Raw genomic sequence first — 15055 nt, forward strand, 5'->3', positions numbered from 1 at the left:
TGGATGGAATGCCAGGCCTGGACTCAGGAAGATGCATCTTCCAGTAGCAATGTATAATGCCAAGGAAAGGCAACTTCCCAAGGTTCAGAATACCAGCATAGGTGCTCTCCATTTTATTCAGTGACAAACCAAGAACAGAGAAGATCTAAATGTGATTAAATAATCTCCAAGTACTACCCCACCCCAGGACCTTCCAATCATTCAGTCAATTATAAAGTCCCTGTTCTAAATACTACTCCACCCTTAGGCTGTACCTTCAGTTAGTCCACCACAAAGCCCCTCTTCTCAAATGGAGATTAGTTTCCAATCTAAGTAAAGTACATTCATTTGTTCAACCATAATTTGTTCAACACAAAAAGGTCAAAAGTTCCCCACCCCTGGATCACAATTGAATCTACCCCAGAGTTACATCAAGTTTAAGCACAGCACTTAATACCCAAATGAAGGTCTTTTCTTCATCTTGCTGAGGCAAGTTCTCAGCAATCTTAGTTCCTGGGGAGACAAGGCTTAGCAAGGCCACAAGATACATTGCCAGTCTCTTCATTAATTCATCCTCTGTCTGTAGGACAGTCCTAGAACCCCTGAAAACATTAGCAAAACCCTCTCCCAGGATTTCTGTAAACATACAACAAGAAAATCCTTCTTCAGGGCTTCTGAACCAACAGAGAGGTTCCCAGACCCCTGCAACAACAGCACTGTCCTTCACCAGTGGACAGTATTCACTCTCTGTCTGCAGGACAGTCTCAGGGCTTCTTAACCAAAAGCCAGGTTCCAGGACTTCTTCAACAACAGGACTGTCTTTCACCAGTGGACAAATCTGGCAAAACAACATCAAAACAGACAGACAAAGTACCAGCAAAACAGCCATGTCTCCTCAGTCCTTGGCAGCTCAGGGGGCAGGTCTCAAAAGTCCAGGGCGATTCAAAGTGGCCCCCAGCAATCCTTCTCAGTCTCTCTCTCTGCCTCCACGAGGTGCTGCTTCCAAAAAGTTCTTCTGCCTCTCTCTTGTCTCTCCAAATCTAAGTCACCAGCTCCTCCCAGTTCAGGACTTTCTTTTCACATCAACAAGTCCATCCCACAGGTGGGATTAACAAGCTCTGGGTTTTAACACAACCAATTTGAAAACCAAGCCAATACAGGGGAATCTTTAATTGCCATTACTATCACTGGCTGTAAGAGCTGCACTACAAGGAAAGTTGAGTACCATAAAATTGACAGCTTTATTACTGGTGCTGGAGAAGACTTTTGAGAGTCTCTGGGACAGCATGGAAATCAAATCAGTCAACACTAAAAGAAATTAAATCAGACTATTTAGTGGAAGGTCAAATTACTGAAAGTTAAGCTTAAATACTTGACCACATAATGACAAGACAGGACCCATTGGAAGAGACCCTGATGTTGGGAAAGATTGAAGGTAAAAGGAAAGAAGGTTGACAGAGGATGACATAAATAGTGTCATAGAAGCCACAAACATACTTCGACATACTTTGGGAGATAGTGGAGAATAGAATATAGTCCATGGGATCACAAAGAGTTGGACATGACTTGACTGAACAACAAATTTGTTACTGGAAGAAGTTTTATAGACTGACCATAGACACGATGTGTGGAAGAAAACAGTCTCATTAATCTGTCCAGCATTAATTTGGAATTAATGAGAATTTTCATGCCATTTGGTCTTTTTTTTTTTTTTTAAAGAAAGTTTGCTAAGAGATATAAACACAGGGGCGGCTAGGTGGTGCAGTGAATAGAGCACTGGCCCTGGAGTCAGGAGGACCTGAGTTCAAATTCGGCCTCAGACACTTAACACTAACTGTGTGACCTTCGGCAAGTCACTTAATCCCAATTGCCTGCCTTCCTCCTCCAAAGAATAAAAAAACAAATAAAAAGAAAGAAATATATATGTAATATATAATAAAAGAAATATAAACAAAATGAAAGCAATGTTTAACCTAAGTTAAAGAAAAAAGTTAAGGAATTTATTTATGCACAGTAATTTTAATAATTCTGAATTATGCCCTTATTTATTCAACAAATATCTATTGAAAACCTCTTAGTTATTAAATACTGTGGCAAATAGAAAAATGAGTAAGAGTCTCTTTTATGAAGCCTGATTGAAATAAGTATACAGATACTATATTCTGCCTGTTGTTTTACTTAAAGTATTCTAGATATGTATAAAACATACAGAGGGTTTAGAAAAGAAAAAGAATATTAAAAAAAGGGATTGCAAATTGAAGGGTGATCCCTAGACAAACAGCTGAATGTTATGTGTAAAAATGTAAGTATAGTTCAGCAAACATTTATTAAATGCCTATATTGTTTGGCACCGTGTTAGGTATTGGATGTACAAAAACAAAAATGAAATAGGCTGTAGCCTTAAGGAGCTCATATTCTGTTCAGGGGAAACAACACATATAAGAAAACTAAATGCAAAATACATTCAAAATAATTTCTGGGAGTCTTACTATAGGAGGAGGCAGACTTTGAAGGATGCTAGAGATTTCTACAAATTGAAGGAGAGAAAGGAGTACATGCTGTGTGTGTGGGAAAACCTGTGCAAAGGCACAGATACAGAAGATGGAATATTACTGGGAACAGCAAGTGGGCTTGGAATACAGTGTGTGAAGGAGAGGAATATGCCAACATATGCCTCTTCTGTATCTCAGTCACCTGGTGAATTACCCCACCTCTCATTGTGAAAGCAAGTAAAAAAAAAATCATGCATTGGCCTTAGCAAAAAAAAACAAAAACCCTTCATTCTGCTCCTTTAATTGTCTGTTAGTTCTATCAGGAGGTGGATATCATTTCTTAAATTGTGAATCCACTGCAGTTGTGGTTTATGATTGTGTTGATCAGAGTTCCTAGGATTTTTGGAGTTATCTTTAAATATTTTATTTTATCAATTATTTTTCTGGCTCTATTCCTTTCACTTTGTATCACTTCACACAAATCTTCCCAGGTTTCTCTCAAACCATTCCCCTTTGTTTTTTCTACAACACAACAGTATTCCATCACATTCTTTCAGCCATTCCATAGTTGTTGGGCACTTCCTCAGTTTACAGTTCTTTGCCATCACAAAAAGAGCTGAATGTAAATATGGATCCTTTTTCTCTTTGATCTCTTTTGAGTATGCACAGTTTAATAAATTTGGGGGCATAGTTGAAAATTTCTTTCCAGAATGATTGGACCAGTTTATAGTTCTCCCAGCAGTGAAGTAATGTACCTGTTTTCCCATAGTGGTTCCTCCAACACTTGTTATTTTCCTTTTTTGTTAACTTTGCCAATCTTATGAGTGTAAGATGGAGCCTCAGAGTTGTTTTAATTTGCATTCTCTAATTGTTAATGATTTAGATAATTTTTATTTGAATATTGATAACTAGGATTTCTTTTTCCTAGAATTGCCTCTTCATGCTATTTAACCATTTATCAATGAGTGAGTGAATGGCTCACATTTTTATAAATTTGAGTCAGATCCCTGTATTTCTTAGAAATGAGACCATCATCAGAAAAACTTACTGAAAAGATTTTTATTCTGTTTACCTGCTTCTCTTTTAATTTTAGCTCTACTGGTTTTATTCATGCAAAATATTTTTGATTTTAAACAAAATTGTCCATATTACCTTCTGTGATCCTCTCTATTTCTCATTTGGTCATGAACTCTTTCTCTGTCCATAGATTTGACAAATAATTTCTTTCTTGTTCCTCTGATTTATGAAATCATTCTTTATAGCTATACATTTACCCATATAAAGCTTAGGTTAGTATATGGTGTGAGAGGTTGGTCTTCCAGAGTGCTTCCCAGTTTTCCTGACAGTTTTTTTGAATATTGAGTTCTTGCCCCAATAGCTGGTTTTTGGGGGTTTATCAAAGTGTGTACCTTCTGTATATTTGACTATCTGGCATTTCTGTTGCTGTCTTTTCAGTCATGTCCAACTTTTCATGACTATTTTGCGGTTTGGTTTTTATTGTGTGTGTATGTGACAGAGATATGATAGTGGTTTGCCATTTACTTCTTTAGCTTTTTTTGCAGATAAGGAACTGAGTCAAACAGGATTAAGTGTCTTACCCAGGTCACAGAGCTAATAAGTGTTTGAGGATAGATTTGAACTCAGGAAGATGAGTCTTCCAGAGTTCAGACCCTGCACTCTATCCACTGTGCCACCCTGCTGCTTTAACCGGTAACATATAATTTTGCTAATCACTTCTTTGAATATAGTTTGAGATCTGCTACTGATTAGACTTCCTTTGTTCCTACTTTTAAAAAAGTTAATTCCCTTGATATTCTTGACCTTTTGTGAGAAATTTATATTCTAATGGGGAGTTGAAAAGGAGGCCTATGTGTTATATACATGGACCTATGCTGTGAAGATAGCTAGGAAGTGGAAGGAAGGTCTGGTTCTAGGCAAGATAATAGAGCAAAAACTTTCATATATGAGTCAGGGAGCCAGTGGAATAGATTTGACTGTGGAATAGGGAGGAACAAGATGTTCAGAGTGTGAGTAGCATGGAGAGGTGAGAGCTAAGTCTTGATTAAAGTCAGGGAAACAAAGTCATAGAAATGAAGAGAAACTGCACCAGTTGTATCAACTTTATATTTACTTAACTGCGTTGATGTGGTAGTGCACCCACCAGAAATAAGCTGATTGAGAGCAGAATCTGTTTTATTTTGTGTTTTGGTATTTCCCAGCACATAACTTGTTTAATGTTCAACTGAATTGAATGGTAAGATTTTTATGATATTTCTATTAACAGTATATTTGAATTTTTTGTGTGTTTTCATCTTAAGTGGATTGATAGAATAAAGGAGAGGCATAACTTGATGGAATAACCCTTTCCTTTTTTTAAGCTTTACATGATGTCAACGGGACTTTGTCCTAAAATTTCTCAGCAGTGATTAAAAAAAAACTAGTTTGTGATGATCTTTTTGTATGGTTTCTACCACCACTTTTCTTCACCTGAGCACTCTGCTCAAACCTTCCTTTCCTTCAATTAAACCTGGAGGCATGAGGTTTCTCTGGACTGATTTTTACTTAGGAACAAGACTTATGCTTTAAATACCTTTATCCAAATTCTGATTTCATGCTTATTTGCAGATTTGTTTTTATTCAACAAAACTTTGGCTTTAATCCTAAATTTGCAGGATATTATTTTTCAGAAATGTTTACATAAAAAATAACAGATTTTAAAGTGTATGAAATAATTTCTGCCCCACTTTAATAAGCCAGGATCAGAAGACTTTGTAAAACCATTATCTGAAAAATGTAGTAATAGATGCAGGTTTATTGGAATTTTTTAAAATTCAAGGCAATAAATGTGGAACTTGAACTAATTTAACTTAATTTGTTTTTTGCAGGGTGTGAAATCTAAACACCGGAAAGATCGACCACAAGATCTAATCGATATAGGTTTTGGCTATGATGAGACAGATCCATTCATTGATAATTCAGAGGCAGTGAGTAATTCTTTTTTTTTCCAGATATTTTATTGTTTCCATAATTTTTAGAAGTTTAGCTGATGGAATGTGGAAAAAATACTACTTTTAAACATTTTGCATTATCATCCTACTGATGATCCTGGGTTCCAATTTCAAGACTTAACCTTTTACCTAGGAAACTGTTCAAGCTGTTTTTAATTCTGAAAGAGGGCTGTATCAAAGGCTTATTTAGTAGCACCTGAATATTGTACTTTTCCACAGTGGTAGAAAATTTTATGGTAGAAAATCCTGAAATGACTCCTGGAGAATTAAGTGACCATTTTCAGCGAGCAGATATACGAAACTGGTTGTGATAGAGAAAATCTCTTTTGCCATAGCTCCAAAGAAGAATTATTATCCTAAAAAATTATATTTTTAATATATTTTTCTTCACAGCTCTGCCTTACTTAAATCTATTTCACTCGCAAGTCAAGACATCACCTTTCCAATGTCATTAATCCTCTTCAACAATGAAGGAAGAACAGCAACAACATGTATTTTAATAAACCCTCTTGGGGAGGCAGTTATTGTCAGGGCATTTTCCCCCTCCCAGTTATCCTTGATTCCTTACTCATATTACCTCCACATATTTAATCTGTTGGCAAATCTTATCTTTTCTATCTGCATGACATCTCTAGTATACATCTCTCCTTTCTGCTCACACACAGCTGCTGCCCTGGTATAGGTTCTTGACCTTACTCTTGGATGGTTGCAGTAATCTTCTAGTCTTCCACCTCAAGTTTTTTCCCACCCTACTCCATCATCCACTCAGCTTTCAAGCTGATTTTCTTGAAAGGTTGGTATTACCATGTCATTTTCCTACTCAAGAACTCCAATGGCTTCCTATTATCTCTAGGAAAAAAATATAAAATTCTCTGTCTGGCATGAAAACACTTAAAACCTGACTTTTCCAGTCTTCTTAGATTTTATTTCCTTCCATGTACTATTACAATCCAGTGATACTGACTTACTTTTAAATTTTTTTAAACTTTACTTTTTTTTACAGACAAATCCTATTTGTTGTTCTTTCTCAAAATGTAGATGAATAACAAAGTCATCTTTTAATCAGATCTTCTATGTGTTAGCTTTTCATATAAAATTTTCAAGAAGTTTATTTTAGTCTTTAAAAATTAGATTTCAATATTATCATCTTCATCAGAATCCATTACTTCTGTTGAGCTTAACTGTTACTGTCTTTTTTGTCTATTGGATTACTTTATCAAGAATTGACATCAGTCCTTGTTCTGATGCTTTCCCATGTAGCTGTCCAAATCTAGCCTTCTGTATAAGGTAGTACGCTTTCTCTTGTTTTTTTGATTTTACAAATGTTAGATTATTTAACTTGGCTCAAGCTGACTGATCCAGAACTTGATCTAGAATATTATTTCTCATCCCTATTTCACTGTGTTTTGCCTGCTGTTGTATGAGTCACTAGAAGAGTCTCCATGCTTCATTTGTATCTCTTTTAGCCTCTGTTTCCCCAGTACCCTGGCATGTTGTAGGGGAGAAAGGCACAGCTTAAGATTGAGCATTGAAAAAACCTACAACTTTCTTGCTGTTGTTCACATAAGATACTTCATCTTCCAATTCTATTTTCAGAGGCATAGAATGCATAGAATGTTCTCCTTCCTTTTATTTTATTCTCTACTTCCCTGGCTGTTTTTAAGACTTCAAATCCTACCTATAGCAGGAGGTCTTTCCCTATCTCTTCTTTTTGAGATTACCTTACATTTACAGGGTATATTGTATGTACATAGTTATTTGTGTATCATTTTCTTCATAAGAATGTGAACTTCAAGGCAGGAATGTTGTTTTAATCTTTGTATCTCTAATAATTAGTACATAATAAAAACTTAATATGTGCAGGCTGATTGATTGCTTTCATGCTGATAGACATTGGTTTATTCAGGTTTTACACTTAATTGGTAAGTTTCTCTGGTTTTTTTTCCATTGACCATATTATTGCTTGTTAAATTTTTCCCAAAGTAGTGTTTTCATTTAAATAATTTCATTTCTTGTGTATACTCTTCTTTTTGTTTTCCCCATCTTGTATCTATCTATCTAACTTTCTATTTATCTAATCTAAGCCTTCCAAAGTTTTTCTGAATTTCTCTGGTTCATTGTTTCTTATCACTTAATAATATTCCATTACCTTTACATACCACAGTTCAGAGGTCAGTGACAAAAAGAATATATACAGTAAAATATTTGTAGCAGCACTTTTAGGTATAATAAAGACTTGGGAACAGTGTCTCCATAATTTGAAGAATGACTTAAATTATAATACATGAATTTAGTGGACTATTATTGAATTATAAATAACAATGATAGTGAGAAAATATGGAGAATCACTAGAAAACTTGCTGCAAAATGAAGAAAGCAGAAATGGGAAACCAGTATACTTACTATTGATTACAGGCTTGTAAATGGAAAGAACAGCAACAAAACAGAATTTTTAGATTTAATGTCCAAGGTTGGCCCAGAAGAGATAAGAAAATATACTTCTCTTACTCCTTTGCATTGGGGGTAGAATTTACTTGCAGAGTCCAAGTAATTCAGCTCCCTAGTTTAAGAGAAAATCTGAACTTTCCCTCTTCCACCTTCCATAATAGTTCAGTCTCTGAGCATTTAAGACTAGAGGACCTGAAAGGATCTTTAGTAATAGATTTTTGGAAATCCCCAAAACAGAATTTTTCTACCATTAATAGTTGTCTTTCTTTAACTACCAGCCTCATTATTTTTTGTAGGTAAATTTTAATGGACCTCTTTTCTGTCATTTTTCTAATCTGATAATTTATTTCATTACTAGATAACCTGAGAAATAAACAATCAAATATTTTGAGTCATACCAGTGCTTTGTATTCAATTTCTGAACCTCTGAGGCCTCATTACTATTTAATTGTCTATTATGGTCTTTAGACAGATATTTTTTTTAACAATTTGTTTTAAATTTCTTTTAGTCTAAAACTTATGATCTTCTAATTGCTTAGGAGAAGGCAAAGAAATATGGCATTATTTAATATCTTATTTCGTTTACCTGTTGAGATGATAAAATGTATAAGGGATGAGGTAGAGTGCTACAGTGTGAAGAGCATTGGCTTTGGAGTTATAGGCCCTGGGTTCAGATTCCGCTGCTGAAACTCTAGTCAGTCAACTTTAGGGCTTCAGCTTTCTCATTTGTAAAATAGGTCCCTGCCATCTCTGTATAGATTATTCTGTGATCATTTTTGAGCCCACAAAATGGGCTTCTTTATGTAGTATTTGGTCATTTGTTTTTAGCTTTCAAGTTTGATTCTTCCATCTGACTCCTCTGTTGTTAGAAACATTATCAGTGTTCCTGACTTTATTAATTAGGAAATTATTAGAGCTTAATTCATACTATATATTCTGGGAATTTCTATATTAACAAGTAGGTGATGATAATTTTCCTTTCAATTATATAAATTTTCTGATCTTGTCCCAAAGGCAGTGAATTTGTTTTTCTACACAAGAGACAGTAAAAAAGATTAGACTGTGAAATGATTATCAGCATTATTTTTAGTTGTAATATTTATAGTTAGCATTTGAGAAACAAAGAGTGATGGTATGTTGAATGAGTTTTAAAAATATGTTAATAAAGACTAAAACGTTATGCTCTGAATAAATTCTTATTTTTCTATGCAGTATGATGAATTGGTGCCTGCCTCTCTGACTACAAAATATGGAGGATTTTATATCAATACGGGTACATTACAGTTCCGCCAAGCATCAGATACTGAAGATGAAGATTTTTCAGAGAATCAAAAGCACAGGTCACCTAAAGTAAGAGAATTTATAGACTTAAAGCACTGATGGGGAAATCATACACTTTATAGATTAAAATATTGTAAATTTACTTGTAGACAATGTATTATATAAATAATATGTTTAAGAAAGTAAAATGCTAATGACAAATATCTTTATTGGTTTAAAAATATATGATTTGTTAGGGGTGGCTAAGTGGCGCAGTGAATAGAGCACTGGCCCTGAAGTAAGGAGGACCTAGGTTCAAATGTGACCTCAGACATTTAACACACACACACACACACACACACACACACACACACACACACACACACACAATCTAGCCTTGTGACCTTGGGCAAGTCACTTAAGTCCAGTAGTGTGCCCCCCCCCCCATATATGATTTGTTAGGGAACTTTCTAATTAACTTTATTTATTTTTTTGCTTTTTGGAGGGCAATTGGGGTTAAGTGACTTGCCCAAGGTCACATGGCTAGTTTTGTGTGTGTGTGTTATGTGTCTGAGGCCAGATCCAAACCCAGGTCCTCCTGACTCCAGGGCTGGTGCTCTATTCACTGTACTACCTAGCCTCCCCTAATTAACTTTAATAATAATAATGATAGATAATGTTTAGGCAGCCATGTGGTACAATGGATAGAGTTCTAGACCTGGAGTCAGAAAGACCTAAATTCAGATTCCATCTCAGGCATTTACAAGCTGTGTGACCCTGGGCAAACCACTTAATTTCTGCCTGCCTCAGTTTCTTCAACTATTAAATGGAGATAATAATAGTACCTATCTCACAGGGCTGTTGTGAAGATCAAATAATATAGTATTTGTAAAAATTGCTTAGTACAGTGCCTGGCACATAAGTAGTATCATAAATGTTAGCTTTTATTATTATTAATACTTTAAATTTTGTGAAACATATTGTCTTAATTGATCTTCACAACAACCATAATTATGTTCTGTTATTGTCCCCATTTTAGGATGAGGAATGTAAGGGACAAAGACTAAATGACTTTCTCAAAATCACATAGATAATGTCAGAGGCAGGATTCAAACCTCCTGATTCCAAAATAGACTTCTGTGAACTAAGTTCTTATTGTTTTCTTCTTTTAAAACTTTTCTTCTAACATGGCTGTTATGAGCCTCTATTTTCATCAAAATTTATAAGGTTAGGATTTCTTGGTGTTGTAGTGATAGATTTATTAGTTTTTATAACATCTTTTATTGGAAATAAGACTGAGTGACTTGTTATATTCCAACTGGTCTGTGATTTTTAGTTATGAGTATTCCTTTCACCAATCAGATGATAACTCATTTCTGACCTAGTAGAGAAATCCTAGGAAGCTGCATGAAACACAACAAGGTGTAGTGACTTGCCTAGGGTCATGGAGCTAGTTTAAGTTTTAGAAGTAGTGTTTGAGCACCATTCTGCCTCCATTCCTCACATGTCATTAACTATACTAAGCTGCCTTGAGTACTTCTTAGTCAAGGAAAATGCTTTAAGATGTATTCTCTGCTCACTTTATAGGTTTCCAAAGTAAAAGAAGATGATGTTGGAATAAAAAAACGAAAGCGCAAAGAAGAAGGGGAAAAAGAGAAGAAGCCTAGGAAGAAAGTTCCCAAACAACTGGGGTAGGTTTTGAGAAATAAAATAGTGGAAACAGTCATAGACTACTTAGCTGACATCTTTTCGTTTTAAAACAAATATAGAATTAACTGTTATCTTGAACTGCTCCTAAAAATTTAATGTAATATTTTTAAAAGAGTACAATGTTGTGATATAGTTGATAGAACATTATATTTAGAGTCAAGAGAACTGGATTCTAATATTTTATTAGCACATAACATTAGGGTTTTTTTTTTTCAATTTTGAGATTGACAGAAACAAGAAGTGGGTAGCATGTTTTATCATTAGTCCTTGGGAATCATTTTTGGTCTTTATGCTGATAAGAGTTCCTAAGTCTTTCACAATTGTTTGTCTTTGCTGTATTGTTGTCATCGTATTAGTTGTTCTCTTGATTCTATTCACTTCAGTCTGCATCAGTTCTTATAAATCTTCCCCAGGTTTCTCTGAAACCATCTTTTTCATGCTTTCTTACAGCATGATAGTATTCCATCACAATATTATATACGATGACTTATTCAGCCAATCTCCAATTTATAGACATTACCTTACATTCTCATTTTTGCCGTCTCACAAAGAGCTAGAAATATTTCTGTATACCTTTAGAATTTGTTTTGCTTAGAACTTAATCCTTCCTTAATCTGTTCTCCCTCTAATCTCTCCTTCTCTTTTCTGTTTCCCTGTTGAGTGAAGTGTGTGTATGTGTGCACATGCGCACGTGCTATTCAGGTATCGGTCATTGATCCCGTTCTTTCCTAGTTGTTTGTAAAGACTTCTTGTACCACCCCAGTTATGTGAGACAATTTTCCCCATTCTTCTTTTCCCTGCTAGTGTATACCTCTTTCCCTCATCTGTTTTCATTTTAATAACCACTCTAGTCCTTCTGTCTAATTGGTCTCTGTCTGTGATCCCTAATGACAATATCATTCAAGGGTACTGTATGTATTATGAATGTAAACAGTTTATGCTTGTTTAGTCCTTTATCATATTTACTTTTTTATATTACTCCTAACTTCTGTGTTTGAACTTGAAAGTTTCCACAAAGCTCTTGTCTTTTCACCAGGAGTGCTTGGAAGTCCTCTCTTTTGTTAAAGATCCATTTTTTTCCCTTTTAGTATTACTGAGTGAGTTATCCTTGGCCATCTCTATCTTGGCTAAGTCTGTGTCTTTTTCCTTCTGTAATATTGTATGTCAAGTCTTACTACTTTAGGGTAGTGGCTGCCAAATTGTATTCTCACACTTTGGCTCCTTACTTTTTGAATATTTTCTTTCTGAATATTCATAATATTTTTTTCTTGGAACCTGAAAACTCTGGGTTTTGGCTGTGATGTTGAGAGTTTTAGTTTGGGGTTTTTTTGGGGGGGGAGGCAATTGGGGTTAAATGACTTGCCCAAAGTCACAAGGCTAGTAATTGTGTCAAGTGTCTGAGGCCAGATTTGAACTCAGGTCCTCCTGACTCGAGGGTCATTGCTCTATTCACTGTGCCACCTAGCTGCCCCTGGTTTTTTTTTTTTTAAGGAAGCAACTTGTAGATGCCTTCTTTTTCTATTTTGCCTGCTGTTCTAAGAGATTGAGGAATTTTCTTTCAAGATTTCTTGAAATATGATGTTTAGGCTCTTTTTTTCATCATGGCTTTCATGTAGTCCAGTGATTTTTTTTCTGTCCTGCTTTCTAGGTCCCTCAATTTTGTTTTGGGATACCTTACTTTTTTTAGTTTTTTGAATTGATTTTAATATTTTTTGTTATGTTGTGGCATTTCTGTTTGGTCCATTGTTAATTCTCAGGGAGTTTGTTGCTTGAGCAAAGTTTTTTTTTTTAAATAACTTTTGCCAAACTGAATTTCCTTTCTGATTCTTTTATTGGTAACTTTTGTTTATTTTCCAATTTTTTCCTCTAGTACTCTCATTTCTCTTATAAATTTTTTTGAACTCTTTTTAGAAGTTCTTATTTCATGTATTCAGGGAATTTTATTTAAACTTGTCCCCAAGTTGTGTTTTTCTTTGAGACTTTGCTTGTAGATGTTTTGGAGTTATTCTTTTTTTCTGGATTTGTGTCCGAAAAGTCTATCTCACCATAATAACTTTTTATATGAGATTTTTTTTGTTTGTTTGCTCATTCTTCAAGCCTACTTTCTGACTTTAAACTTTATGTTAGGGACAAGCTCTGTGCAGTACTGGTACTGAAGGAAAGGTGTGGCCTGATCTTGCTCCTGCTTTCTTAGGTTATTGGGTATATTATTCTAGGCTCTTAGGAATAGCTCAGGCTGGGAATCTGCAAGCTTTCAGTGCTCCCAGAGTAGTCTGATCCAGGGCAAAAGCCTGATTAATTCTCCACTGATCTGAACTTTGCAAGTTCCTGACCTGGTTTTGGGTCTGAACCAACAGTAGATGCTGATGGATTCGACCACCATCAACCAGCTAGAAAAAAACTCTGTTCTTTCAGCATGACATAGCTTTGTAGGTTTCCCTTTGTTTTGGGATTCCAGCCCTGGTTTTTCTTTTGCAACCTTCAGATTTGGCTAAAAGCTAGAACCGAAACTCCCTGGGGTCTGAACCACATAGCTGTTGCTTACTTCTGAACTTGTTTCTTGCTCGTACGTGGGTTAGGGCCTGTGGCTTCTCATTATTCCAGAATGCCACCTTTGGATAGAGGTCCCTTCTTCAGTCTATTTTGGATCTGTGACCTGGAACTGGGTGATGGGTAGTACAGTTGGCATTTGATACCTGTTCCTGTACCTGTGTGATGTCAAGTATGGATCTGGGGCTCCAACTGGTTCTCATGCACAGTCTAGGTTTTATTTCGTCCCTGGCCCCCAGAATGTTTCATGTGGCTCTTTCCTGGCCACATCCTGTCCCTAGAGTTTACAGACTTCTCTTTCTCCCCATACTGACTAGACTAGAAAAATGAGTCATTTTGGCTTTTTCTTGGATTTCCTGATCAGGATTCAGTCTAGTGTATTGTCTAGATCTGATTGGAGGAATTGTTTTGGGGAGAGTTTGCTACGTTCCTTCCTATACTATATCTTGACTCTACATATCCCTTCTTTTAAACTTTTTTTTGGAGGGCAGTTGGGGTTAAGTGACTTGCCCTAGGTCACATGACTAGTTTTGTGTGGAAGTGTCTGAGGCCGGATTTGAACTGAGGTCCTCCTGACTCCAGCACAGGTGCTCTATTCACTGTGCCACCTAACTGCTCCTACATATCCTTCTTAATAACCAAAAACTCTTTATTAGAAATCCTTAAGAGCAGATTTTTTTTGTTTATATTTTAATTAAGTAGAAAGTTTCATTTATGCCCTTTGATTTACATCCTCCTGATTTCTGGTTATTACTTCCTCTCACCAACCTCAACCAGTTTTTTTTTTTTTTTTTTTTGGCAAGGGTCATGTAGCTAATTAAGTGTCAAGTGTCTGAGTCCAGATTTGAACTCAGGTCCTCCTGATTTCAGGGCCATTGCTCTATTCACTGCACCACCTAGCTGCGCCCTCAACTAATTTCTACCCCAGTGAGCCTTCCTTTATCATTCTCCCCAAATCTCCCCCCAAAAAAGTTAAGTAAAACCAACCAACACACTGACTGGGTCTGCCATTGTATCCACTAGTCCCTCATTCTTTTGTTGAAAGGAGGGAAGTGTTTCCTTGGTTCTCCTCCACTTGGTCTACTTTTTAGTATCACACTATTGAGTAAATATAGACAAACTGTTCAGTGCTTAGCATATATATCTGTACCCTTTTCTATACTGCCTTCTCTTTAATTAGAACATAAAATTCTATTATTCTGTTTATATGTATTCTTACACTTGAACACAGATAAGTTGATCAGTTAACAAACACTTATTAATAGATTAGCCAGGCACTATGCTAAGTATTAGGGATAGAGTAAAAGGGGAAAAGTACTATCACTGCCCTCAAGGAGTTAACATTTTAATGTGGGAGGCAATATACCAAACAACTCTGTGCATATAAAACAATTTAAATGGGAATATGTTTTAGAGGGATGACAGTGGCTGGTTGGATGGATGAAGAAGGGGGTGGAAAGAACTGTGAAATGCCCCTTTTAAAGGTGGGGTTTATGCTAACTCTTCAGGGAAAGCAGAAGACACACATGAAGAGGAAGAACGTTCTAGGCTTGAGAGGCAGCCAGTGAAAGGCACAGAGTTGGGAGATGGAGTTTAAGGAACAGCAAG

At 35.9% G+C, this 15055-nt stretch overlaps 1 protein-coding gene across 3 annotated transcripts in view; it reads left to right on the forward strand.

The window, feature by feature from the left end:
- Window positions 1-15055, forward strand: part of UBN2 (ubinuclein 2) — a 135785-nt gene that overhangs the window by 45539 nt on the left and 75191 nt on the right. For all 3 annotated transcript variants that reach the window (XR_011168184.1, XM_069087327.1, XM_069087328.1), the window contains exons 3-5: window positions 5357-5455; window positions 9140-9277; window positions 10775-10878. Coding sequence is in view for 2 of the 3 variants with exons in the window: in XM_069087327.1 (XP_068943428.1) it covers window positions 5357-5455; window positions 9140-9277; window positions 10775-10878 (341 nt within the window). In the remaining variant the exon portion in view is untranslated. The remainder of the gene's footprint in view (window positions 1-5356; window positions 5456-9139; window positions 9278-10774; window positions 10879-15055) is intronic.

The sequence above is a fragment of the Petaurus breviceps genome, unplaced genomic scaffold (genome assembly GCF_028583685.1).
Source record: "Petaurus breviceps papuanus isolate PSGF00001 unplaced genomic scaffold, PetGlider_PUasm1.0 181, whole genome shotgun sequence".
NCBI classification, from domain to species: domain Eukaryota; kingdom Metazoa; phylum Chordata; class Mammalia; order Diprotodontia; family Petauridae; genus Petaurus; species Petaurus breviceps.